Below are 27,088 nucleotides of genomic sequence, written 5' to 3' on the forward strand. Positions count from 1 at the left end.
ACATTAAATTTTATTTTTGGCAGGTTTATAGTAATTTTTCCCCATGAACTGCATTAGTTCAGTGGTTTATTGCCAAGTGTGACATAGTGCAGACTTATATAATTTAAAGTAATAAAGTGAAATATTTGTTAACATGAACAATAAAAAATACTTCTAGAGCATGTATTAATATTAGTTCATTTTAAGTTCAACATTCACTAATTAAAATCAAGTTGTACCTGCTGCTAACATTATTTATTGTTATTGAGTTAACATTTCCTAACAATGAGCAGTTAACGATCATTAACAAATATTAATGAGCACTAAAAAAAAAATAGATTGCTCATTGTTAATGTTAATGAAGTAAATAATGTAATCTAAAGTGACCTTATTGCGTTACTGTACCTTTCGTTACCCAATTATCATCATACTATTGACTTTAAAAACGGTTTAATTTTCATTACTTAATGTAAACTATATTCATCATCTGCAATCCCCATTTTTGCGAAGTGCTTTCAAGCTAGATGAAATATACATTGCCAATGTTTTAACGTTCAGAATTAAACGTTCAGAAACGTTACGCATGTGCATATGTTTTAAATTGGAAGAAGAAAAAAGGCATTAAACACACAAACCCATTTTAAATATTTATTTGTTTGATATCTGATTTTAAAGCCTTACTCAGACAACAGATGACATGTAGCACAGTATCGCATTATAAAAAAAAAACTAAAACTAAAAAAAAAATGGTTGAAAGAAAAAACCACCAGCATCAGTTTACATTAAAAAGGCATTTGACTAAATGACAAAAGACCAGTGTTCAAGTTTCACACCATGGACAGATGCTCAAGGCAGTTCATACCACAAAATATCAGTACCAGTTCATAATCTACAGTATGCATTTGTGTTTTTGGGTACATGAACACATACAAGAGCTAAAAAGAAAAGAAACATGAATTGCACATTGCAGGTTCTGATGCATCCGTTTATTCATTTACCTGTACTTATTTATTTAGCTATCAAAATTTGATGTGGTATGTAGGAAGAAGAAAAAGATGTGAAACTCTGATTGAAAGAATGTGTCAATTAGAATTACCAAATGTAGTATTATATTAGCATAATTCTTACATCACAAAATTAAATTCCCATCGTGTTCATGTCGTGCAAATGTATAAACAAATGACAAATGTTTGGACCAGATGACACTCAGAAAAGTGGTTAATAAAGAGCGCAAGTGTATGCGGAAGACAAGATAAAGGGGGATTAGTGTCATACCTTTATCACTCACTGCTATTCCACAGCCAAGTGGCAGTATAGAGGTGCTGAATTCAATCGAACCACATCAATGAATGAAGTAACGATTTGAGAATTAATTAATGAGGAGTGAACAGAACCCGGTTATCCATAATGGGAGAAAGACAGAATATTAAATTACATTTATGCATTTAGCAGACGCTTTTATCCAAAGCGACTTACAGTGCATTCAGCCTAACATTTTTTACCTAACGAGCTCCCTGGGAATCAAACCCACAACCTTTTGCGTTGATAACACAATGCTCTATCACTTGAGGAACATACTAAAAGAAAATATTTGGCAAAAAAATAAAATGGTAATAAGAAAATAAAAATAAACATAAAATATGAATAACATTCAAGCGCAGAGCCTGGTAAGTTACCGATCGGCCGACATTTCTTTTGGGTCTCGCTCTTATAACACAAACACACTTGCACATGCAAACATCTGCAACACAACAAACAGCTTGTAAACTCAAATTCACACAGACCCGAGGGTTTTAGTTTTCATCGTCGTAACGCCACTAACATCCCATTGCATTTGGTATCAAAATCAAGTTTTTAAAAGTGCAAAAGCAAACTGAAAACACAGAGCTTCTTCAACATTCACACAGTCCCTTTCACAAACAGTGTGTGTGCCTATGTCAAAGCTACATTACTTAAAAAAAAGAAAACCAAAGAAATTATTCATACCATTATTGCTATCTCTCTAGATTGAAATGCACACAGCAGCTTTCTAGTGTTTCGCTAGTAATTCAAAATATTTAAATAAAGTGTACATTACTAAGACGTGACTGTGATATAGGAAGATGTTATTAAAGATGTGTGCACATGTTTAACACTCTACTATTTCAAGGCAAACGCACCCGATTCTACTTTTGCACACAGACTCGATCTGATACACAACAGATTCACCTGAGTTCGTTCTGATACCAACCACATACACAATATTCAAACGGCCTTACACAAACATGTTCGAAGGAATAGTCACTGCTCATTGATTTACTCACCCTCATCATGTCGTTCAAATCTTGTAAGACTTTTTCATTCCTGGAACATAAACAAGACATAACGACGTGCATACGTCTTGTGCACTATATTTCAAGTCTTCTGATACCAGCACACCAGGTTTTAAGCAAATTATGTCAATGTTTCTTTTGACCAATTGGGATGGAGCAAGTCTGAATAAATGCAAATTAGATTTTTAAGATATGCTGGAGGAAATTTTTTGACCAATTGATCCACAATATTTCAGTCCATTTTTTGTCATAATGCCAAATTTTATGGTTCTTTTTGGTCCTTATAGGAATTTGACAGTATAAAATTAGCATGCACTGACATTATTTGAAATATCTTTTGTGTTCTTCAGAAGAAAGTCATGGGATAACATGACAGTGAGTTTATTTTTACTTCTGGTTGATCTATCCCTTTTATATGAAGCTTGTAGAATCAGCCAAAAAAAATAAAAAAAAATAATTAAGGTTACCTTTTTCACACAATTCTGACTTTTTTCCTCAGAACTGCAAGTTTACACTACACAATTATAAACTTGACATTTTTTACATCTTACAATTTTATTGAAAATTTTTCTCTCACATTTCTGACTACTTTTTTTTTATTCTGAGGAAAAAAAGTCAGAATAGTGAGATAGAAATTTGCAATTACCTTTATTTTTCTGTATCCTGGAGTGGAAACAAGCTTCCATACTTTCATATAAAAACAGCCTTCAACAAAACAAAATTATTGCCACCTGCTCCCAATTAGTTTTGCTCATAAATGTGTGTTTGTGTGGATGGTGGGTGGAGCTGAAAACATAAATGCTGTGGAAACAAAAGTGCAAACAAATCAGCACTGAAATCAAATCAGTACTGGGCCAAAGTGCTACAGAAAACAGAGATATAGATCAGGACAGAACACACACACACACACACACACACACACTCGCTCTCACACACAGACTTGATCTCTGGAAAATACTCAAAAAGAACACTATAAATCACGCCTGTCGATGTACTGAGCATATTTACGCATACATGAGAATTAATCCGTGGATGTGCATTATATTTTAGTTCCACAACGCTCAAAAAACACATACACAGACTGTAGTGGGGCCGATCTCACAGGGTTCAAAGGTCAGTGTTCCTAACAGTGAAGATGTCTTCATTAGGAAAGGAAGAGGTCATCTAGAGTACCGCTCATGCTCAAACCAAAAAAACCTGCGTAACTACACAGCAGATGGATAGAAACAGTGAATACAGAGGGAGAGGAAAAATGTTTGAAAACAGGGAAGCCACGGCTTTTAACAATTCCTGTGTGGAGTAACAAGTGTCATGGGGATGGAGGCGAGTGGTGAGTGAAACGCTCTTACACTGGGCCGTTACTACTGGAGTCGCCCCTGTAGAACAAGACAGAGCTGAATTTAGAGACTTTAACCACATACATGACCAGTAATTTCCTTTGGAAAAAAACTCACTTCTGCTCCATGGGCGACGGAGTACCAGTGATGGTTCCTGTCAGCTTGCCACCTGTTCCTCTGGCATTAGTGTCACTGAAAGGCAGTGGAAGGAACATCACTGTGCACTTTTTGATACATTAGACTCTCTGAGACTTCTGGAGCAGATATGCCAAATCTTAACAGCTGTCTGTAAACAATTTAATAATGCTTAGATGTAACGCAATAATGTGTACAAGATGTTTTTTTACCTGATGAAGAATGCTTTCTCATTTTTTGCATCTACACCGAGTTTAACGCTTTCCTTGGCATTGGCCGTGGCGATGCTCTCTGTGATGATGTTGGTTTTGTCCTCCTCTTCCTCACTGTCTGACCCGCTAGAGCTGCTGTCGGACGCCACCAGCGGGGCCTTCCTTGCCCCACACACACTCCACACACACGTCGATGAGCCTTTAACTTACACATGACACATGGCTTGATGTTAATGTACCATCATTTAGAACAAACAACAATCAAAATTACCATAAATATGTATATGTAAAGTATTACTCCTGTTCCTCTTGAAGTGAAACACTCTTTCACAACACGCAGGACACAGCACAATAATGCTAACCTGTGCCCTATCCACACTTCCACTGTTGCAACCATTTCTTTTTCCAAAAAGAAAAATACCTCACCTGCTCTTTTAACTTTAATAGTACTTCCTTTGAATTTCATGCCATTACGGTCACACACACAGTAAAAAAATCCACACTGTAGTTATTTATCGCCCTCCAGAAGAACTGGATATGCTTCTGCACTCACTCCTTAAGGACTGCAGCCCTCTAGTACTTTTTGGTGACCACCTTGAGAACCCACTTTCTGCTGACATCCACGCTCCCTCCTAGACTCTTTCGTTCTTCGGTAGCTCAACGCCACAGGTACCCATAAATCACGTAACCAACTCTACATCATCTTTACACGCATTTGTATCACAGATAAGATCTTTGTCAACTGGTCACTGGGGTTCCTCAGGGTTCAGTTCTTGGGCCCCTCCTGTTTTCTTTATACACTACATCACTGGGACCCCGTCATTCAGGCACATGGTTTGTCCTATCATTGCTATGCTGATGACACGTAGCTCTACCTCTCATTTCAACTAGATGATTCAACGGTACCTGCTCGGATCTCAAACTGCCTGACAGACAGATAAAAGCGCCTGCCAACTGAATAAATGTACTCCTAAATTTTGTTAGTCTAAAATTAAAAAATTGTTTTTATGCAAGAATGCAAGAAGCTTATAAAAGCTTAGTAACAGTTTACAGTGTTAAGTCAACATTTTTATTTATGAAAAAACATTACACAAAACTAGGTATTTGTTTTTCATTAGTATAAGTATAAAAAATTAATGAATGTACTTAATTAAGCCACTTACCTTCTTCATTTTGGCTCTGTTTGTTTGGATTTTCCGAGCTCACGGGTGAACTGCATCTGGGTCCTGCATCTGAACTGCAGAACATGAGTGTGTTTAGCACAGTCTCCACATGAGTACACAATACCAACTCAAACACAGTCTCTCCCTCACCAGCAGAAGGGCTGGAAGTCCGTGAAAGTTGCCCATCCCTTCTCCTCCGTCTCACTGAGCTGGGCGACAGAGCTCCCCCACACGCTGGAGCCTGTATCCATGGCGATACTCGTGAAATCCCGACAGCTGAAGTCGTCTTCAAAACTCGCTATCCATCCAGGACCTGATTGGTGATGATAATTTTTCCAGTGAATTTTTATTGGGTGAAGATTTCTAGATCTAGTTTGTGTGAGCTGTGAGCATACTCTGCGGATCACTGGACTGCTTGTCCGTGTCCTGGTTCTTGGTCTTTTCTGGAGTTTGTTTGGTCTCCGGAAACCACTCCATGTCAGGTGACCCCAGACATCTCTGAGAGCCACTATCCGCCTCATTCTTCTGAGCGTTTGTCACCAATCCAAACCTACCCAAGACAAACAGCAGTCAGAGCAATGGCTGTTTAGTGTGTGAATGCGAGTGTGTGTGTTTTATGAACCTGCTTCTGGCCTTCACTTGTGTTGCATAGTTGATTTCTTTATCCTCCCAAATATCTTCCTCCTCTTCAGCATCATCAAACGGTCGGATTCGCTCCTTCGTGTGAGTCTCAAAGATGGCAGAGCTCACCTGAGAGAGGAGAGAAAGGAGAAGATTTATAATAAAAAAATAAAAAAAAAGTGAGAAGGGTAGCTATAAGAGCATAAATGAGAAGAAAACACAAAGACATGGAAATTGTGATATTATAATCTAACAAAACGTACAAATCATAAAAGAACAAATAATAGAGAATTGGCATTAAGTAATACTCACCCTCTTATCAACGAGGTTAAAGTTGATCTCCGTGATTCGATCGAACGTGGCACTGCACGAACAACAGACATTTTTATCAAGGTTGGTGATTTCAGAGAGGCTAGCATTAGCAAACTAGCTTTGAAAGCATAAGACCCCACCCTCCCTGCAAATCACTCTCCAAAGCCACGCCTCCTCCAAAACACATGAACGCGCAGAAGCAGATCAGATGCTAACCATGATGAGAGATGGCGTTGGTGAAGGGTTGAATGCAACGCTGTCAGATTACCTCATGTCTCATTGATCAGTGAGAAAACATTACAGTAAAAGTGCATATAATATTACAATAATAACGACCAAATCAGGAAGTGAAGAGATATTTTCACAACAGAAAATGTTTTTGAATCAGCCTACCCTGCCTTTTTATAAATTTAAACCTGAAACAAATCGAAATTATCAAATTAAATTTTTTTATGAAAAATGTAATGAAATTAATTAAACTGCTGGACATCATGTAACCGGATATGTATTTTTCCCCCCTAATTAAGGCAGATTTAAGAAAAATGCTGCTTTAAATTATTGTAAAGATGTTTCTACCTTTATCGAAGTGAATCTGAGATTTTTACATATTTTTAATTTAATAATCCAATCTGGAAAACTAAAGCGCACTGCAGGAATCACCTGATGCTGCCGTCATGCTCCCCGAATTCATCATCAGTCAGTCCAAACTGATCAACAAAGTTAGCGGACATCTCCTGGATCTGATAATCTGAGAACACCTGAGTTAAGAGAAAGATGCTTATTAAAGATGATTCGAGGGGTGTCATTCTTCATGTTTCTGTCTTTGTGTGAAATCTCACCAGGTCTGCTGTGTTTTTCTTGTTAGTTTCTGTTAGTGTTTCATTCACAAACTGCTCCCAGCGTGCTTTATAGTCCTCTGGTAGCTCTGTCATACACACAATAACCAAATATTTGAAGACAAAGAATTTGTATAAGAATATATCAATTAACCACACACAAATCCCATAACACTCTCAGGATGTCAGCTACCTTTTATTAGCTGTGAGATTTGGGTCTGTTCCTGTTCTTTCTCTGCATTCTGCACCACTGTATTGGCAATCCTGGTTAGATGACCCATATAGCCTTTTCTCATGCCTCCAGCTTCTCTATAACACACACACACACACACACACGGACAGATCTTTTTATAACCATACATTAATGTAATATAAAAATACTCAACCAGCGTATTGACGTACAGACTCCTCATCTCACACATATTTAAATGTGTCCTTACTGTGTTTTGTCATTTTCCTCCCAAGCATCCAAAATCCTCTGAACCAGCCTGCAGTCCTTCAGTAGCTGCACACAGACAATCATATCACAATGACAAATACTGCATACTGTATTTCACAAGATGCTTTCTTCATTCATGTCATAGCCGGAACAAACTGAATAATATATATATATATATATATATATATATATATATATATATATATATATATATATATATATATATATATATATATATATATATATATATATATATATATATATATATATATATATTAGTGCTGTCAATCGATTAAAAAAAATTAACTAATTAATCGCACAATTTTTTAAAATTAATCGCGATTAATCGCGATTAATCGCAATTAAAAGACTGAAACTTTTTGGATATGTAAATGTAAAATGTAAATAATTAATGTAAACTCAAGACAAAGAAACTATTTAAATTCAAAATATGATTGTTTATTGGAATTTTTGTTTAACTTGTAACACAGATTTTCTCATGTAAACAACATACCTGCAATAAACCATCAATATCCTCCAAATTAACTGTTGGCTTGAAAGCCATATTTATTACAGAAATAAAAACACAGGCATGTAAGTACCATTTGAATTTCAAAACAATCAATGCCAATAATAGACAAAAATGATTTCCATGTTGAATTCTAAGTGGACTGCAAAAAAATTCCAAAGTATAGTCATTGCCAGTGCTTTAAGTGGGCCAGTATGCACTGGTACCGCCACTTCCAAATATAGCTCTTGAGCATACCGCCACCTCTCCGTGCGCCCAGAACGTGCTTGTAGCGTACCGGTACGCTCATTTGGACATCTGTTTTAATAGAGGTTTTAATCTTTCACCTGCACTGCCGATTTTCAAAGCGCCCTTCACAATGCAAGCTTCCTAATTCATCCCACCCAGAGCAGAAACTACATTATCCATTCACCCTTAAGTTATACAAGTGAATAGCGCATGTGTCGCTTTTCCCACTGTTAAGTGTCAACAACTCAACGTGGCCGGAGAAGGTGTGTGAAACTCGTTGTGAGTTATACTAAAGCAAAATCTTGAGTATTTATTGTCTGATAAACATTAAAAACTGTCTGCGGAGGTTGAGTCGTCCTGCAGCCCCCGCTGGCTGTTCATTGGCTGCAGCATCTTTTTTCTAAGTTCTAAAAAAATACCGTAGACGGCAAGGCACAAATTTAGATATTCATTTATCTAATTAATCTATAGCCTATGCACAAAAACAATATGATCTTTTTGTCCCCTTTTTGTTTTAAAGCTTGATGAAGAGAGAGAGCGCAAGTTGCTGCAGCTGAGGAGGACAGTGATGCACGCGTACAGGAGTGATTGACAGTTCGCGGCACTGTGTACAAAAATACTCCGCTACACAATTATTTCGTTATTTTCCTTTAAGCTTATTAACGTTAGCGGTACAGAAAGGTCTGATTTACGCACTGTTACAGTCATTGTTTTTTTTTTTTTAAACAATGACATTTGAGTTCATGATTTTAATGTTGCTGTTTCTTGTGGCAGACTAAATGAAGAGCAATGTTTCTTGTGGCAGACTGAAGAGTAATCCGGCAGAGTTTTATACTGAAACTTTCCATCTAAAAGTCCTTCCTTGGTCTTATCCATATTTCTTTGCACGTTGAACACACATAGGCCACAACTGGAAATAAAAAAAACTGCAACCGCGTTAATTGCGTTATTTTTTTTTAACGCGTTAAATATTTCAAATTAATCGAATGCGTTAACGCGCTAATTTTGACAGCACTAATATATATATATATATTATATATAATAAATGAAGGTCACACTTACATGCTTTATCAGGTCACAGTGTGTGAACCTGTCAGATTTGTCAGAGTTTTGTGTGTCTTGTGTTTCCAGCTGAATCTGATCTGGACTGTCGTGTGTTTTCCCATTCATTGTCGGCTGGTTAAGGATGGCAGACACACAATGCTCCACTTGGATGTGTAGGAAGTTATTCCAAGAAAATTTAAAAAACAAATCCTACAGAGAGATATTAAGAAAGAAAATGTTAATGTTTTTGAAAGAACTCTCTTAGGCTGAAAAAAAAAACGGCACTATTGTGAAATATTACTACAATTTAAAACAACTATTTTCTATTTTAATATATTTAAAAATGTTAAAACAGAATTTTCAGCAGGCAGAATTTTATTCCAATCTTCAGTGTCACATGATACGATGCCGTTTTAGTGCCACGATGAAAAAAAAATGTAATGAAATAAAAATGTATGAGATTAAAGGTCAAAATACTTCGAGAATAAAGTGAAAAAACTTCGAGAATAAAGTCGAAATACTTCGAGAATAAAGTCGAAATACTTCGGGAATAAAGTCAAAATACTTTGGGAATAAAGTCGAAATACTTCGGGAATAAAGTCGAAATACTTTGGGAATAAAGTCAAAATACTTTGGGAATAAAGTCAAAATACTACGAGAATAAAGTTGTAATACTACGAGAACAATGTTTAAATGTTTTGAGAATTTAAATAGTAGAAATTAAAGTTATAATATTTTAAGAGTATAGCCTTTATTGCGCATTATTATTGGGGTTATTATCAGAAATCATGGCATGTGTCATACTCGCAGGGACAGTATGCTTGCAAATAATATTTCATATCTTCCATTGCATTTGTTATTTGTAGTGCGCCAGCCACCCAACAAAAATAAGATTTGTGTTTCTGATAGACCTACTTTTAACGTCTTATAACGAAACACAAAGCTCTTTAAATGATCAGATCGCTGTATTTATGTGAAACAATTCATTAAATTAAACCGTTTTCTTTGTGAAAATTAAAAAAAAGAAAAGTCTTCTCGAAACATTTTGACTTTTTTCTCGTAATCTTAGAATAATTATTTTTTTCAACGTGGCACTAAAATGCTGTCATAACATGAAAGCTCAAAAGAACAGTGTTCCTTTGTAATATAAATCTTTTGTAACATTGTAATTGTCTTTATATAGTAACTTTTGAACAAGGGTTAATTTGCTGAAGAAAATTATTCCTTTCCAAAAATTTCAGGGTAATTTAACCAAATAAAATAAACAATTTCTTACGGTATAATTTTTTTTATAATAACATTGACTGCGTAATGTGTTATTAATCTTAAATTAAAAAATAAAAAATAAAATAGAGAAAACATTTTATTTCATTTGTGGATTAGATTATGGATGACTAATACCAGCAGCAGGTTGATCATGTTCAGTTGGCAGAGTTCGTGGTGGATTCTGGGAGCTCTGGTGTACAAGAGAGCTGCCATCAGTCTGGATCCATGCAGTCGTGCGCTGCCAAACGGCTCCTCCAGAATACCCATCGTGGTCAACATCACACATTTCTAAACAAGGACAGAGTCAGAAGCACATTTACGTCCTCTGTGTGCCATCTTTCTGTGATTTCTTTTAGTTTTTTTTTTACTTGTGATAAAACTGGATGAACAGACCAACCTTGGGTGGGTTTAACAGAAGGTGGTGAAAGTGCTTTAGATGTGTCTGGATGCCCATTAAGATGCTGTTGTTTACAGTGTAAGACTTTTCCAATCCCTGAGAGCATGGGTCAATCACCTGCTCCACACTGTTCCATACAAACACACACACTTTACTAACAGTGAATGCGAGTGTGTGTGATGAAATATGTTTGTGTGTTACTCACCATGGTCTACAAGTTTCCAACAGTGTGAGTAAAACTTGCGTTCCATTGACAATGCACACTTCACTCTTTTCCCCTTCCAACATGTTCTTCAATAGGTCCTCAATGCTCTGCTGTCTGAAACACACACACACACACACACACACACACACACACACACAAACAAACACAAACACATTCCATCACTTGCTCACCAATGGATCCTCTGCAATAAATGGGTGCCATCAGAATAATAATCCAAACAGCTGATAAAAACACCACAATAATCCACACATCTCCAGTCCATCAATTAACATCTTGGAAGTAAAAAGCTGCATGTCTGTAATAAACATTATTAAGATGTTTTTTAATTTCAAACCATCACTTCCCATTAAAAAACTACAAGTGCTCTATTCATAAAAAACCTGATTTCTTCAGTGAAAACATCTTCTCGTACGAATCAGGAGAAAAATAAGCACAAAACAAGCACAGTTTACGATTGAAACTGTCCTAAACAATTATGTTGTTGATTTTTGATATTTCATGAGACAAGAGACGAAGATTATCTGTGGATTAAGGAGATGTTTTTAATCAGCTGATTGGACTCTCATTCTGGCGGCACCCATTCACTGCAGAGGAACCATAGGTGAGCAAGTGATACAATGCTACATTTCTCCAAATCTGTTCTGATGAAGAAACAAACTCATCTACATCTTGGATGACCTGAGGGTGATTTTCAGATAAACTTTTAGTTTGAACTATTCCTAGATAAAGTCTGGGCCACATTGCTACTTATTCTGAAAGACAACTTTCTACTTTGACAGCAAGACACCGTCTAGCTGACATGAAAGGTGACCAAACACAGTTTGCAGAGGAAGTTTTGACACACACACGCACACACTCACAGCTCTAGTGTAGTGAGCAGAGGGTCAGTCTCTGACGTCTCCTGCAGCACACTGGCCTGATCTCTGCCCAGACGGATGATGTCACACAGTGTCTGAGATGCGTTTGACTGCCTCTGTCAACACCAAAAAAACACATTTATGAATATATTTCTTCTTTTATATGTATTAATACATATTTGTGATATGGAAATGTTTTGGTTTCACAGGGGCTTTTTCCAGTTCCAACATCAAAAGAAAAAAAACACTATTACTAATCATCATGCCTAGTTAGAGCTTTGAAACAAATGTTTCACTGCAAGTATTAAAGTTTGTGTGTTTGTTCTGCAGATAATGTGAAACGGTAGTGACTGACCTCACTGTCACTGTGAGGGTGAATCAGCTCAATGAGTCTCTGGATCAGCCTCTCTTCATTCAGCCACTGAAAATATCAATACACACACAAACACAGCTGTTACTTCAGCTTTGAACACTGATGTTTTAGGGTTGTTTTATTTAATCTAAATGTTTTTTTGTTTTTGTTTTTTTGCCTTATGAAGGTCACATTAAAATAGATGAAGGCATTCTAAAAGATTCTAAGACTAACAACTACAGATTTAGTTTTTCCTCTTCAAACACTTTAAATATAAATTCAACAAAAATATTTATATTATATAATTATATTATATATGATAATATATTTATATTCAGATATACAGATTTCTAAGAAATGAAAAAATCTATATCAATATAAAATATTATAGTTTTTTTATACTTAAGAATTAAAATGATTGAAAGTGACAGAGATACTTACAATGTTACAAAAGATTTTGGTTTCAAAGGAATGCTATTATTCTGAACTTTCTATACATCAAAGAGTCCAGAAAAATAAAATGTATAAATTTCCACAAAGATAAGATAATTTTTGTCTTCAACATTCATAATAATAATAAATGTTCCTTGAGCATCAAATCTGCACATTAGAGTGATTTCTGAAGGATCATGTGACACTGAAGACTGGAGGAATGATGATAAAAATACAGCTTTGCATCACAGGAATAATTACTTTTTTAAATATATTCAAATATAAAATAGTTATTTTAGATTGTAATATTTCACAATATTACTGTTTTACGGTCATTTCTGATCAAATAAATGTTTTGGTAAGCATAAGTGTCCTCTTTCAAAAAAAAAAAAAAAAAAATCTTACAGACCCCAAACTTTTGAATGCTAATGTAAAAATAAAATATGATTTAATTGGGTCTATTTAGGATATAAAACACGACTTCATTAGCCTATATGGTGCTTAACAGGGCATTTTCGACACTGTGATTTCCACCACAGTACAATTACAGCACATTTTATTGTATGAGATGTGCTGAAAGCATTAAATAAAGTTTCTGTGATAAATACTGCCTATTGTTAGTAGACAAATCAAATTAACTGTGAGAGTGTAAAATAGTTTATTAGGTAACGCTTTAGAATAATTTTCCATTAGTTAATGTTGGTTAACAACTTTAGTTAACATGAACTAAGAAAAAAATCTTAGTTAATGTTAATTTTCTACATTTACTAAAGCATTATTCAAATCAAAAGTTGTGCTTGTTAACATTAGTTAATGCACTGTGAATAAGCATGAACTAACAATGAATAACTGTATTTTCATTAACTAACATTAACATAGATGAATAAATACAGTAATAAATGTTAATTTATACACAACATCATTAGGCCGAATGAATCATTAGGTCGTGTGCACTCACAGTAAGCACTTCCTGTCTGAGACAGACGGGCTCCACGCTGCTAATGAGACGCAGCACCAGATCCATCATAGCCGACGTGTCCAAGTGTTTCAACACCTGCCCAATAAAATCCTCCTTCTTCTTTAGGAAACCGATCACCTGATAAATAAAGTGAACGAACAAAGAGGAGAATGAAAAATTCATGCAGAAACAAATCTAATATTTTTTCATGAAAAACAGACACGTTTGGGTACCTGCTCAGTTTTGCGTGTGATGAGGTTGCCGAAGGTCTTACTGAAGAAGGAGGCCAGTAGAGGATTCAGTGGGGACTTCTGCTCTAGGAAACTATAGAGTGTGTTCAGCAGAGACTCATCCCCACCAACTTTATCATTGATAAGGGACACGTCGCATGTCAACAACTCACATGCTACATTAGCATACCTGCACGAGAGACAGAGAGAAAATAACTATATATGCAAAGTGGATGACTGGTATGTACTGCAAATAAATTCAGAATATAATTTAAATTTAATGAGTATACATTTATCTTATATTATATTTACTGGAAATAAATAGATATTTAGGGACTGGAAATGTGTGTTATCCATTGACAAGGCCGTCACGTGTTTTTTCTAAGACTATTATTAATTGTTCTCATAACTTAAACTATAATTTACAAATAGATGTTTAAATAGTAGTAAACTCATTATTAATGAAATAAAAAAAAATTAAAAGACAATAAAAAAAATTATTAAAAAAAATTTACTAATAAAAAGTAAAATAGCAAAATTACTAAAAATTTTAATGAACAGAAACTGAAAATCTAAAAAATATTTTTTTGCATTTAAATAATACAAAAATAAGACTGGTCCAAATCACAATTATACAGCTAATAAAATGACAGCATACATTAATCGATCAATCAATAAATATTTTAACAAATTGCAAAATCTCCAAATGACCAAATACCAATAATTCAATTCAATTCAATTCAAGTTTATTTGTATAGCGCTTTTTACAAAATAAATCGTTACAAAGCAACTTTACAGAAAATTATGTTTCTACAATATTTAGTAGTAGCTAGTAGTTTGTGCACATTTGACAGGATTTTAGAAAAAATAAAAATAATAATAATAATACAAGACGTAGTCAGCTAGACGATGAACTATCAATATTAGTAATTAAGTTATTATATGATTCAGTCACACATTTAGCAATAATTGTTAGTTCTGTTTGTTGATTCAATAATCACAAAATGGCCAAATATTTGTCATCTCATTGGACAGATCATTACTTTTTTTTTCTCCCTTCATCCCAGACAAAGTGTCAAATCATTTTATTTAAGAGCTGCACTGAAAGTAATGTAGACCATCTATCTGTTCCCTCACTTGTAGCGCAGTCTCTCCTCCCGGTCAGCAGGGGGCTCGTGTGTGATGAGGTTGAGGAGATCCAGCATGCTGCTGTCCCGGGAGAGGAAGAGGAGGAGGCGCTGGTTCTGGGCCTTGCACTCCTGCAGCACATCTTCTTCATCCAGCAGCTCCTGTAGGGTCACATCCTCGTTCTCCAAGAGCTTCTCAATCTGAGAGGAGTTGTGCAGGTCGAACTTCCAGAACATGACTGCAGCTTACAGTAGAGAGAGAGAAAGAGAGAGAGTGCCTGAGAGAGAGAGAGAGAGAGAGAGAGAGAGAGTGCCTGAGACAGAGAGAGAGAGAGTGCCTGAGACAGAGAGAGAGAGAGAGAGAGAGAGAGAGAGAGAGAGAGAGAGAGAGAGAGAGAGAGAGTTACTCAAGCATATCAAAATATCAAAGCAAGCCAATGTTTTACAGAGTTTTTCAGGTCACTGACTTACTTAACACTCTTGGTTAGTCAAAAAGTCAATAAAGAAAATGCACCAGAAGAGTTGTATAATGTATAAATAATACACAGTAATACACCTACAGTATAAAAAAAACATATTCAGAGCAGCACATACAACAATTATTAAACATCAGATGTAATGAGAATCGACTGCACCTTCAGGTTGGATTGTCCCTGGACTTGTATATCACACCAAATCTTACATTGCATAGGATTAGGTGTATAAAACTAATTTGATGATACAGGGTTCAAAATATCAAATTATACACATGTATCAGCTTTATTGCACTTACCAAAATAACAAAAGCAGTCAAATGTTTTAGTTCTCAAAGGGGTTAAGTTTTAATGCAAAATAAGTATTATTATATATATATATATATATATATATATATATATATATATACATATATATATATGTATATATATATATATATATATATATATATATATATATATATATATGAGATATAATGTACAGGGGTTGAAAAATGTTCAAATACTCCATTCAATGTCAAAGAACTAAATAAGCTGTTTCGCCTAAATCTGTCTGTTTCTCTCTGTCTGGATGTAGTAAAACCCCCACAAATTTAGGAGAAAGCATCTGGGTCATGTTTGCAGTTTCTTCGGTCACTGGCCATAACTCTATTCTTGACATTAGGAATAGGCAGAAAAAAAAATGTCTTCAGAATCGTTCATTAGTGTTGGGCGATATGGACATTTTTCAAATCATCATATCTAATATTGGACATAAACGAACACGTTAAATATAAAGTATTCAAAACCGGTAAGTTCATATATTTGGAGTAAAGTTGAATTGAACTGATGCATCAGTCATACATCCCTCCGGACCACGCGCTTCACGACGAGCTCGACGCACCGCCACAGAAACAAAAAAGAGATGCATTCTAACACAACTGTGGCATTAAACTCAGTAAGTGAGGGCTCTTTTAAAATATTGCACATATAGAAGCCATTCAGATTACTTGTTAAAGTGCAATGAAATTCCTTATATTTGCAGACGATGTACGTCTGTTTGTTGATGGAGACTTTGTATCAGCCAAAACTATGTATTTTGCATGCATCACATTATAGTGTGGTATGCATGAAAATAATAACAAGGCTGCAGAGCGAACTCATCATCCACAGTGGTTCTCACGTAGTCCTTCTACGTCATCACCACATAGTGTGCGTAATAAGTTAAGTGATCAGACTTTAAGAGTAGCAAATGCGGTGCTGAAGTGAAATATCTGGGCAGTTTTATAGCCTAATTATAATAGGCGTCTAATGAAATAGTTATTATTATTATTATAATTTAATACATTAATAGGAGAATGAGCCTAATATTGTCTTGACTATAGACAGAGGCATCTGCTTACGTCGATATCTCTGACTATCGCCGATACACGTCGTCAATCGGCACAACCCTATCGTTCATACACTACATTTGAAAATTGGCTGATAATAGAGCGATCACTTCTAACCTTTCCAAAGGAAGGCAGGAATCATGTCTTTGAGGCAGTTTTTTTTTTTTTTTACTGAGTAAGGGATAGTACTGGTTTGGTTTATAATTCACCCACAGAGCATCTTAGGCAGTAAATTACCTTCAGTCAAATGGTGTGTTTCCTTTGGGATGCACAGACCAGTTTACACACACTGGTTTACTAAATCGAGTGGTCAGTGGTCAAGTATCCCATCCATCCACAAGGCTGCCTCACATTACAACACAAGCACCTGTAGGGACAAAGACAAGTCATCAAGACATGATGAATAGCAGTGAGGTGAACGGTTCATCAGATGAGTGCGGAGAAAAGCATGTCATGCACACTTCCAAGTGTTTAAACACTCATTAAGGTGTTCTCTCACACACACACACACCCAACAACAGCAGCATGTTCTTTTTTAGTCTTTTAATGGGATTAATCAGTGGATATGAGGTCAGCTGCCACTGTCAGCCGAAACTACATCATACAGTTACCATTACTGCACCAAATCTATTACAACACACACACACACTTACTTAGAACACACTCACAGGGAGAAACAATATCAGAGCTGAGCAACAGTTACTTTAACAATTACTTTATGACTTTTTCAGCACTAGACAGATAGCAATATAAAAAACAATAGAATGATAGAACGAAAGACAGACAGAGAGAGACATATAGAATGTTAAATAGAACGATAGAATTACAGACAGAACGATAGAAACAGAATTGTAATACATGTTTGATGTCTCAATTTATATATTCATATAATAGCAGGATGTTAAAGTGAGGTTTAAACATTATAAACACCAGGCAGAAAATACTGAAGAACTGAACTCCTGTGTGTTCGGAGAAAGCAGAGATCAACATGTGTTTGATCAAATCATACGGTGCGCGCGCACAAACACGCATAAACAAAAACGCACGCGCACATACACACTTCACGCCCACGCTTCCGTGTGTGAGAGAGCTACAGACATTCAATGACGATCAGACGACTGTAACAGTTCTTCTTACTTACATGCTATTTTTTTTTACATGAAACGTCTTTATCATAACGAGAAAAATCAAACCCCACGTCCAAGATCAACGTTAGACACAGCTGCCTCGTTCAATGTCACTGTCCTTAATCCACCAATCAGAACGCAGAGGCGAGACTCGAAACACCAATCAGAGTGCTGGGAATTTGCATGCCTGGTTACTGGACGATGCGAAGCATAATAAATAAATGCCTACACTGCTAAATGCCTTCAAACTTCATCATAATCATTTGCATAAATTAAACGTAAACATACTCTGGAGCCCCAAAAAGCATGTCAAGGCAATATTACGAAGTACAACTATTTTATCTCTGATCTCAGAATATATGAAGACTTTATATGAGCATATTAGTTCAAGGTGAAAGGCATGTGTTTTTAACATGATCATAGCATATTAAAAGACTATAGAATACCTAAAGAGAGTTTGGTATATTTAATCATTGCTCATTTGTCACGTGAGTCCATATGCAGGTCATTAGACGCATCTGCTGTGTTCACAATAAGACCAGAAAATATACGCACTGAAACAGTGATCAATAACATTACTATGAACAAATAATAAACCGCTGTGAACTTACCAGCAATACTTTGAAACATCAAACAAACAGCAATCTCTTTGAGAGCTGCGTTCTGTAGGCTGTCAGACGGGAACTGTGATATTTGGATGGCGATGCATCATCCTGCATCCAGAGACCCCTAATAGCCTTCCTCCTTCGGCAGCCCTGCTCCAGCTCTGGCCCCTTCAGAGCTTTAAACTGAGAGCAGAAAAAGATTTTGACATTATTTTCTCAAGTCAAAATGGCCGACCAGGAGACACGGACGCGCATGCTGTGTGTGTGAACGCGCTTCGGTTCGATATATCATGTATTGGTTTTGTTTTTAACTGAAGCGCTGTATTTCCTTAATATAATGTTAAATATTTTGTATCAATAATAAGTATATCATAATAGTATTTATTTTATAAGTAAAATATACAAACATAAACATAAAATAAAAAATAATTTTCCCCAAGGTGTTAGCATAAATATATTGTTATGGATATCAATTTATTATTATTGTAATTTATTATAGTATATTCGTAAGCCAATAATGATATGCCGTTATTGTAAATTGTTTTTATGTTTGTTTTTGAAAGTTTTACTTTATTCAATTTACTCTTTCTCATCGATGCCAATAAATGCACGTAAAAAATATACATAGAAATTTGATTGGTTTTTAAAAGCGAAAAATAAAATTTCTGCGTAACAACAGCTATCAGAGTAATGAATGCAAAACTTTATTGGTGGTTTTAGGACGAGGCATCGCATGACAAACACAAAAAAACAAGACGAAGAAAAAAAAACGCACAAATAAAGATAGAAAGATATAACGTGATTGTTTAATAACGCTTGCACTGTGGCGCAGGAGAGCAACCGAGCGCGCGCACTGTGCTGCTCAGCCGGAGTGACTGACTCTCTCTCTCTCTCGCGCGCACGCGCAGCTGCTGCACCGGTCTGCAGATATGGCGAACGTCGCAGACACTAAACTCTACGATATCCTTGGAGTATCTCCGTCTGCCACCGAAAACGAGCTCAAAAAGGTAGAGACGTTTCTTCCCGCCGCGCGCGTCGTGTTGCGATGAAACCAGAGAAGCGCGTGAAGGGGGATGCTGTACATTGGGGATCCACTGGTGTGTTTTGCGGGTTTCCCGCTGCTGGGATCCTCCAGTGTGGCCTTTTTCGGGTCTGGAAATGATTTGGGGGAGGATTTGAAAGATACATAGTCAAATATGTAGTTTGTTTACTATCTGTGTATTGCTGTACGTGTCCTCTTTGGCTGAGAGCATCAGTCAGGTGCTGCAGACAGCTGAAGGTGCTTCTTCTTCCAGTCCAAGAGCATTACATTGCAAGGAGATGCTTAGCTTACCAGCTGCTGTGCTAAGCCTGAGCTCGTGTCTGATATGCAATCAGTCAGAGATGGTTAATGCAATGTCTTGTTTTAGGTATTTCCTTGATGTGAATCTTCATATTTGCGCTCAGTCCTTTGTTAGAAGGTGATCGGGCTCTGGCCTCGATGCTCATGTTGTCCGAGTGTTATGTTGGCATTTTGTTGTTGTTGTTTGATTGTGTGCGCACAAAGGATTTCAGAAAGCACAGCCAGACCCAAAATAATGTGGGATATGTGGTTATCACACAATAGATGCATGAAAGAACTGGCAATGTGAATTCACCGCCATTAGGTCCAAGAAAAGGCACAAGCCATGTAATGTGTTTACTGGGAAAAAAAATAGTCTGAGAGCCATGCTTGAACGAAACCCTGATCTCAACTTCCTTTGATCGATCAGTCAGATTCTGGGGAAATTGGGGTCTTCGTCTCAGTATTCACAACTGGGCTTTTAAATTACTTTAGACATTAGTTTAATATGAAATCACAGATTAGGAGTTGTTCAAATTGTAAAAGTTGTTGGCGAAATTTTAAGCAGTGTGACGTAAATATTTTTATACGTAAATAGTTTCTTACTTTTTAACTAATACTAACAACTAATGCATTCATTACAAGAATTTCGAATGAATTTGTCAAAGTGCAAGACTAAAATCTTAAATACTAAAATGATGAATAATATGTATTTACCACAATTACATAAAATATACACCAAAAAAAGTTGTAGAAACAGTCCTCACTCAGAAATTACAAGTAAAGTTCACAAACAATTACAAAGAAATAGCAAGTAGAATAATGCATTTAATGTAAATTTTGAATTAGAAAAACTGATGTATATTTTCTTATTCTAATGTAAATGTACTACATTAAAACACTTGTACTGATATGCAAGAGTGTAGAGGGTGCTTGCTAGGGTGAATTGGGTTATTGTCAAGTGTTTACTTATCAAATCAAAAGTCATCTTCAAGTCTCTGTGATATTACTGTTTCTTTGGATGGTTTCTATTAACTCTCTCTGTGTCAATCAATGGGAAATTAATATTTGTCAGACTGTACATCAAAGTTTTAGTTACTAATTAGTGATGTTTCTGTGATTCGCATTTTCAGGCATACCGGAAATTAGCAAAAGAGTACCACCCCGATAAAAACCCTAATGCAGGTGACAAGGTGAGTTTTCATTTTATCGAAATGCAAGTTCTGAAAGCTATTTACATGATGATGATGATGATAATATTTTGACCTGTTTGATTTAGTTTAAGGAGATCAGTTTTGCATACGAGGTACTGACTAACCCGGAGAAGAAGGATTTGTATGATCGGTATGGGGAACAGGGCTTGCGTGAGGGTGGAGGCGGAGGAGCCGGGATGGAGGACATCTTCTCTCACATCTTTGGCGGAGGTCTGTTCGGCTTTATGGGTGGCCAGAGTAGCAGAAGCCGGAACGGAGGCCGACGGAGAGGAGAGGACATGATACATCCTCTGAAGTGAGTAAATATGAAAACAAAGAACCTGAGTCTTGAAGAGGGAACATATTTATGCGTGACCTATTTTAAAGGGACAGTACACCAAAAATGAAAATTCTGTCATTATTTCTCACCCTCAGGCCATCCTTAAAAATATTTTGGTTTGCAGTAACAGTAAATATAAAAAAAGGGTCGGTAGGTAGGTCTATATATATTTTTTTTTTCAAGTTTCAATGTAAACAAAAAAAAAATAATTGGTGATAGTGATTTCGTAGGTATGAATTTAAACAAATCAGCATATCGGGACATAATTGCAAACCTCATTTTGATGCAGGCAACATAGACCACAAACAAATTTAAATCTTTGTCAAAAACATGTTTATTGCATGAATTTCAGGTGAGAAGAAAAAAATGAGGTACTGTTATACTTGCATCCACCGCTAGGTGTCAATGCAACCTACAAATGAGAGCCCGTTTACTTTGCTTTCTTGGGTTGTCACTTTTGTGAAAAAAATCCTGTTTGATTTGAGAGACAAGTGTTCATTGAATCGATTGTAAAATCGATTTTGCGTGTCTAAATACATTTTATATGGCAAATAACACCAAATATAGGTAAATCCACGGACAACAGGCAGGATGAACGTAAAGATTCAATATATTGGTAATGACCAATATATTGGTAATGACAAAAATATTTTACTGCAGGCTTCAACATGGCTGTGTTTACGATTAGAAATGTCAACAACAACAAAAATTTGCATACGTAGGCGATTCTAGCCCGAATCTGTATATGTATGCATGAGACTATCTGAATACCGGCAGAATTCACATTTCTGTTATAAAAAGAGAAACATTGTGCAGAAGTATTATTTGCTGTTATGAGTGTGTGTCCGAAGCTGCAGTTGCTGTGTGATGCATGTTCCAAAAAAAAAAGACTAGATGGGAGAAGAGATTGGAAAAGATCTGGGCACAGTTTTTCCAGAACTTCGTGCCAAGATAAAGTGGTGTCGTACTGTTTTAATGAATTTTTTAGATGTATTATGGTGCCCGAACCCCTATGACTTTGAACAGTGACCACAAACATTTTGTTTACTGCAGCCAGAGCCATCATTACCGAGCGCGAACCGTTGACTACAGTGAATGAGAGACGACCCGAACGCACAGGCCATAGTGTGACATCCGTCTAAACATAGATGACGTCACTGGGTTTTTATTTAATGAAAGAACATAGCCTTATATATTGCTTTTGTATTAGTTGTTTGAAGAGTAAAAAAAAAATTGGTCGGTCTTAACGCAAATTTACAACCGGAAAGTCAGTCGACCTAAAAAAAAATAATATATATATATAAATTTGAGTCGGTCCTAAATTGACAGGGTCGGTTGGGTTACAGCAAACAATAATATTTTTAAGTTGTTCCAAACCTGTTTGAGATTCTTTCTTCTGTGGAACACGAAAGAAGATATTTTGAAGCATGTTGTTAACCAAAATGTTGAGGGTAGCCATTGACTTCCATAGTATTTTTTTTTTCCCATAGTGTTGAAGTAAATGGCTACCGTCAGCTTGACGGTGCATAAATGATGACAGAAGTTTAATTTTTGGGTGAACAATCTCTTTAAGTCAACATGAAATCAAAATTGATCTTATGGATCTATTCAAATGAACATAGATGTGCTTCTGAAGTGGCATTTGCACAAACAGTTTTTAATGCTGTTCAGAGGTGGCATAAATAATGCAGGGTCAGGAGGGTCAGAATTTAGTCTGACTTTTATTTGCAACTTTACAGCATTACACATAACTTTGAGCAGGCACAGAGCAGCCTTAACTCTACTGTGTAAAGATGCCTTTATTGTGTATGATTTATCTGTACACATTACTCTGAATTAAAAGAAACCTGTTGTTTTTTTAAATACCTGATAGAGTGTCTTTGGAAGATCTGTACAATGGAAAAGCAACCAAACTACAGCTCAGCAAGAACGTACTCTGCAGTGCCTGCAATGGGTGAGTGTGTGTGAGCAGGATATATACACCTTCTTTGAGGGCTATAACAATTAAGTACAGTTCCTATAGAATTAAATCAAAACAAATTTCCTCAGTCAAGGGGGTAAAACAGGGGCCGTGCAGAAGTGTGCCGCGTGTCGGGGCCGCGGCATGCGGATCATGATCAGACAGCTGGCTCCTGGCATGGTACAGCAGATGCAGTCCGTGTGCACCGACTGCAATGGAGAGGGTGAGAATTCATTTTAATTCGGTGAACTCGATTTGTGATGGTCCGAATACAACATTTCAATGCTTGGTCGCGGTTTTAGGGGAAGTGATTCACGAGAAAGACCGCTGTAAAGAGTGTGAGGGCCGTAAGGTGTGTAAAGGGGTGAAGGTCTTGGAGGTGCACGTGGATAAAGGAATGAAACACGGACAGAAGATCACATTCAGCGGAGAGGCGGACCAGTCACCCAACACAGAGCCTGGAGACATTATACTGGTGCTGCAGGAGAAAGATCATGAGGTAACACACACACACACACACACACAATGAGGAGTGTAGAGTCAATAGTTGGACTCTAATCAACAACTAGTTTGATTATCTGTTCATTTATTGGTTATTTTGCCCCATGTTCTTCTATAGATAATGTGCACACTGAAATCTATAAATGTATTTTATAGTAATCTGTACAAAAATGGTAAAATAAAAGGTTATAATAAAATGTATGCATTTGTATTATTATTAATAATAATTTATTATTTTGTAATTTAAATTTGAATATATATTACCGTAAGTAAAACTTTAAATTTTTTTGATAATCCCTAAATAATGGTAAATGATTAAATGTAAAGGGAATCCTGTTAAAATTACTATTCCAAAAAGCGTCATTACTTGTGTTGCATACAGAATTTCAAGTTTCATTTCTAATTCATTCACTTAGATTTTATGTTGAATCAAGAATATTACTTTGATAAATGACTGTGCTTTATTTCCTGTTGTGCTTTAACTTGCATCGACTGTATGCATGTGCTCTTAAAGGGACATGTCACTCAAAAAAAAAAAAGTCATAATTTACTCACCTTCCACTTGTTCCAAACCTGTATGAGATTCTTTCTTCTGTTGAATTTTGAAAACTATTGGTAGCCAAACAGTTGACGGTAGTCATTGACTTCCATAGTATTTTTTCTATACTATGGAAATTAATGGCTGACCGTCATCTTGTGGCTGAGTACACAGTAAATGATGGCAGAATTTTCATTTCTTGAGTAAATGATCACTTTGTGTATATTTGAAGAATTGCAGCAATTAATCACCTTCAGGCAGTTAAGATGTGCTGTCTTGCAGAATGAAAATGTTTGCTTATTTTCTACTTTTAAAGCACAAATACCTATGATATCTTGGTTTACAGGAGTTCCGTCGTGATGGAAACGATCTGCACATATCCCACAGGATTGGTCTGGTGGAGGCGCTCTGCGGATTTCAGTTCATGCTCACGCACCTTGATGGACGACATCTGGTCATCAAATATCCCCCTGGCAAAGTCATAGAGCCAGGTGAGCATAATGTTTGCTCGATGTTCTGTTCATGTTTTTGTAGAATCTGCTGTAGGAAATGTTGTTGTGTTCTCGTTGTCAGGTTCTGTAAGGGTCGTCCGAGGGGAAGGAATGCCTCAGTACAGAAACCCCTTTGAGAAAGGAGATCTGTACATCAAGTTTGACGTCAAGTTTCCTGAGAACGGCTGGATCAGCACAGAGAAACTAACGGTGAGTTTTCAACATTGTTATTGTTAACTAAAATAAAAAAATAAAAAAATAAAAAAACATTAAACCTGAAATAAAATATTGACTTTAAATGAAAAGAAACTTATCATTTTAAGTTGGAGTACTAAAATAAATAATATATAAAATAATATATATATAAATAAAAATAAAAATATAACAAATTTACTAAATTTAAAACAGAAAATAAAAAAATAAAAGCTAATTACAAATATTAATAGTAGTTAATAGTATTTAATAATATTTTAATAGTATTAAGAGTAACCGTTTATAAATTATATATATATATATATATATATATATATATATATATATATATATATATATATATATATATGGTTATCAAAAGTATACATATGGTTATCAAACATTTTTTATCTTAGAAGTTGGGTTTGTAAGTCTTTGCATCAGTAGTGTGCCATTGATGACTTAAAATGCTTTCTAAATTAGCTTACTAGGTATTTGAGCTATTTTCTAGTTATAGTTAATAAAAAATTATTTCATCCTATTTCCTAGAAAATATGTATTTTTTCATTCAGTAAAAAAACAAAAACATTTAAAATATATAATAAAACTATATGGACAAAAAAAATTTAAGTGAAGAAAAAAAAAAAAAGTAATACAACTTTAACTGAAAAAAAGAAAACTAATACAAACTTTTAGTCAAAACTATTACAGTACCTAGATGATACTAAAATAACAGTTGAATATACCTGACGAGATGCAGACTTTAGCTGAAGTGCATGTTTTCTTGTGTGTGTTTGTTCACGCAGGAGTTGGAGGATCTGCTGCCGTCTCGTACAGAGGTTCCTGTCATCTCAGCTGATGCAGAGGAAGTTGATCTGCAGGACTTTGACATCAGCCAGGGATCATCTGGTGGTCTCCGCCGTGAAGCATACAACGACAGCTCCGACGAAGAAGGTGGTCCGCATGGGCCAGGGGTGCAGTGCGCCCATCAGTAGTGCCAGAATTCTTTGCAAGTTTTTTGAGGAAGTATTACAATTCCCTTTTGTCGGACAGATTCAATCTCCACCCTCCACGTTCTTCATATAGTGATCCGAACACACAGACACTTGCAGTATATATATAAACATACACTTATTTACTGCAATCTTACCTACAAGTACAATCATTCATGCACTGTTTTAAAAGAAAAAACAAGCATAACTCAAGGCAAAGCTAAATAATTTATTCATCACTACTTCATTCCCATTGTAGACTTTCACAGTATATATGTTCTCTAAATATATAAAAGTCAATGTCTGTGGGGAGACAGACGCTTTAAGTTAAAAATGCACAAAGTTGTTAAAGAACGAGGCATTGTGGAGTTTCAGGAGTTCAATAAAAAGGTCAAACGTGTTTCATTATACTTGCCAGTTATTCAGGCACTGTCAGTCATCTTGTACTGTTGTGCTGGTTTGTGTTTAATGGCAGGACAGAATAACATGCATGTGGGCAACACACTTTCTACGGAGATTAATACAAAGCAAACCAAACCCAGAAGTGTTTTAATGTGCTTACTGTCTATGATAAAGGTCATGCAACTTATTATTTGCCAAAGACACACCACAATTTTCTTAAAAGATCAGCAGCCAATGTGTGCATGCATTGTAAGCACTTATGAACCTATAGGGGGCGGCATTTATCGTTGGCAACTAAGAAAGTGTTTTAAATGTGATTACAAGTTGCTATAATTCAAACACAGCTACTTTTGTGCTCATACATCAATAAAGTGGATGAATGTTTTGACCGTGTGCTGTATGTTTGTAGAAATGGGGTTGAGTACGCACTAGCGTCCCTCTTCAGTTTCTGTCATGCGTTGAGCTGTGGGCGCAAGGAGCTCTTTAAACCCAGCCGTATTCCTATAAAAACAAAACATTGTCAGACCAGTGCAACTTACTTTCTTTTGTTTTTTTTCTCTTTTTTTTTATTACCTTTTATTTATTTAGTTT

At 35.9% G+C, this 27,088-nt stretch overlaps 2 protein-coding genes across 2 annotated transcripts; one reads left to right on the forward strand and one right to left on the reverse strand.

Annotated features, from left to right (window-relative positions):
• Nucleotides 1-613: 613 nt before the first annotated feature.
• On the reverse strand, nt 614-18,804 carry LOC113079194 (serine/threonine-protein phosphatase 6 regulatory subunit 2-like). Its single transcript, XM_026251407.1, has 23 exons — nt 18,574-18,804; nt 17,073-17,202; nt 15,003-15,330; nt 13,869-14,055; nt 13,636-13,773; nt 12,249-12,314; nt 11,897-12,009; nt 11,016-11,129; nt 10,811-10,937; nt 10,549-10,701; nt 9,166-9,357; nt 7,348-7,412; nt 7,101-7,216; nt 6,911-6,996; nt 6,732-6,829; nt 6,072-6,123; nt 5,761-5,888; nt 5,534-5,688; nt 5,289-5,451; nt 5,139-5,212; nt 3,976-4,180; nt 3,746-3,820; nt 614-3,667 (listed from the first exon to the last, which is right to left on the reverse strand). The coding sequence occupies exons 3-23, from the start codon at nt 15,227-15,229 to the stop codon at nt 3,637-3,639; spliced, it is 2,565 nt and encodes an 854-aa protein (XP_026107192.1). The 5' UTR covers nt 15,230-15,330; nt 17,073-17,202; nt 18,574-18,804; the 3' UTR covers nt 614-3,636.
• Nucleotides 18,805-19,389: 585 nt separating this feature from the next.
• On the forward strand, nt 19,390-26,882 carry LOC113079201 (dnaJ homolog subfamily A member 2-like). The gene is made up of 9 exons (XM_026251415.1): nt 19,390-19,574; nt 21,022-21,081; nt 21,168-21,397; nt 23,295-23,375; nt 23,471-23,604; nt 23,684-23,880; nt 24,767-24,911; nt 24,994-25,121; nt 25,910-26,882. The coding sequence occupies exons 1-9, from the start codon at nt 19,497-19,499 to the stop codon at nt 26,096-26,098; spliced, it is 1,242 nt and encodes a 413-aa protein (XP_026107200.1). The 5' UTR covers nt 19,390-19,496; the 3' UTR covers nt 26,099-26,882.
• Nucleotides 26,883-27,088: the final 206 nt, after the last annotated feature.

The sequence above is a fragment of the Carassius auratus genome, unplaced genomic scaffold, assembly GCF_003368295.1.
Source record: "Carassius auratus strain Wakin unplaced genomic scaffold, ASM336829v1 scaf_tig00027323, whole genome shotgun sequence".
NCBI lineage: Eukaryota > Metazoa > Chordata > Actinopteri > Cypriniformes > Cyprinidae > Carassius > Carassius auratus.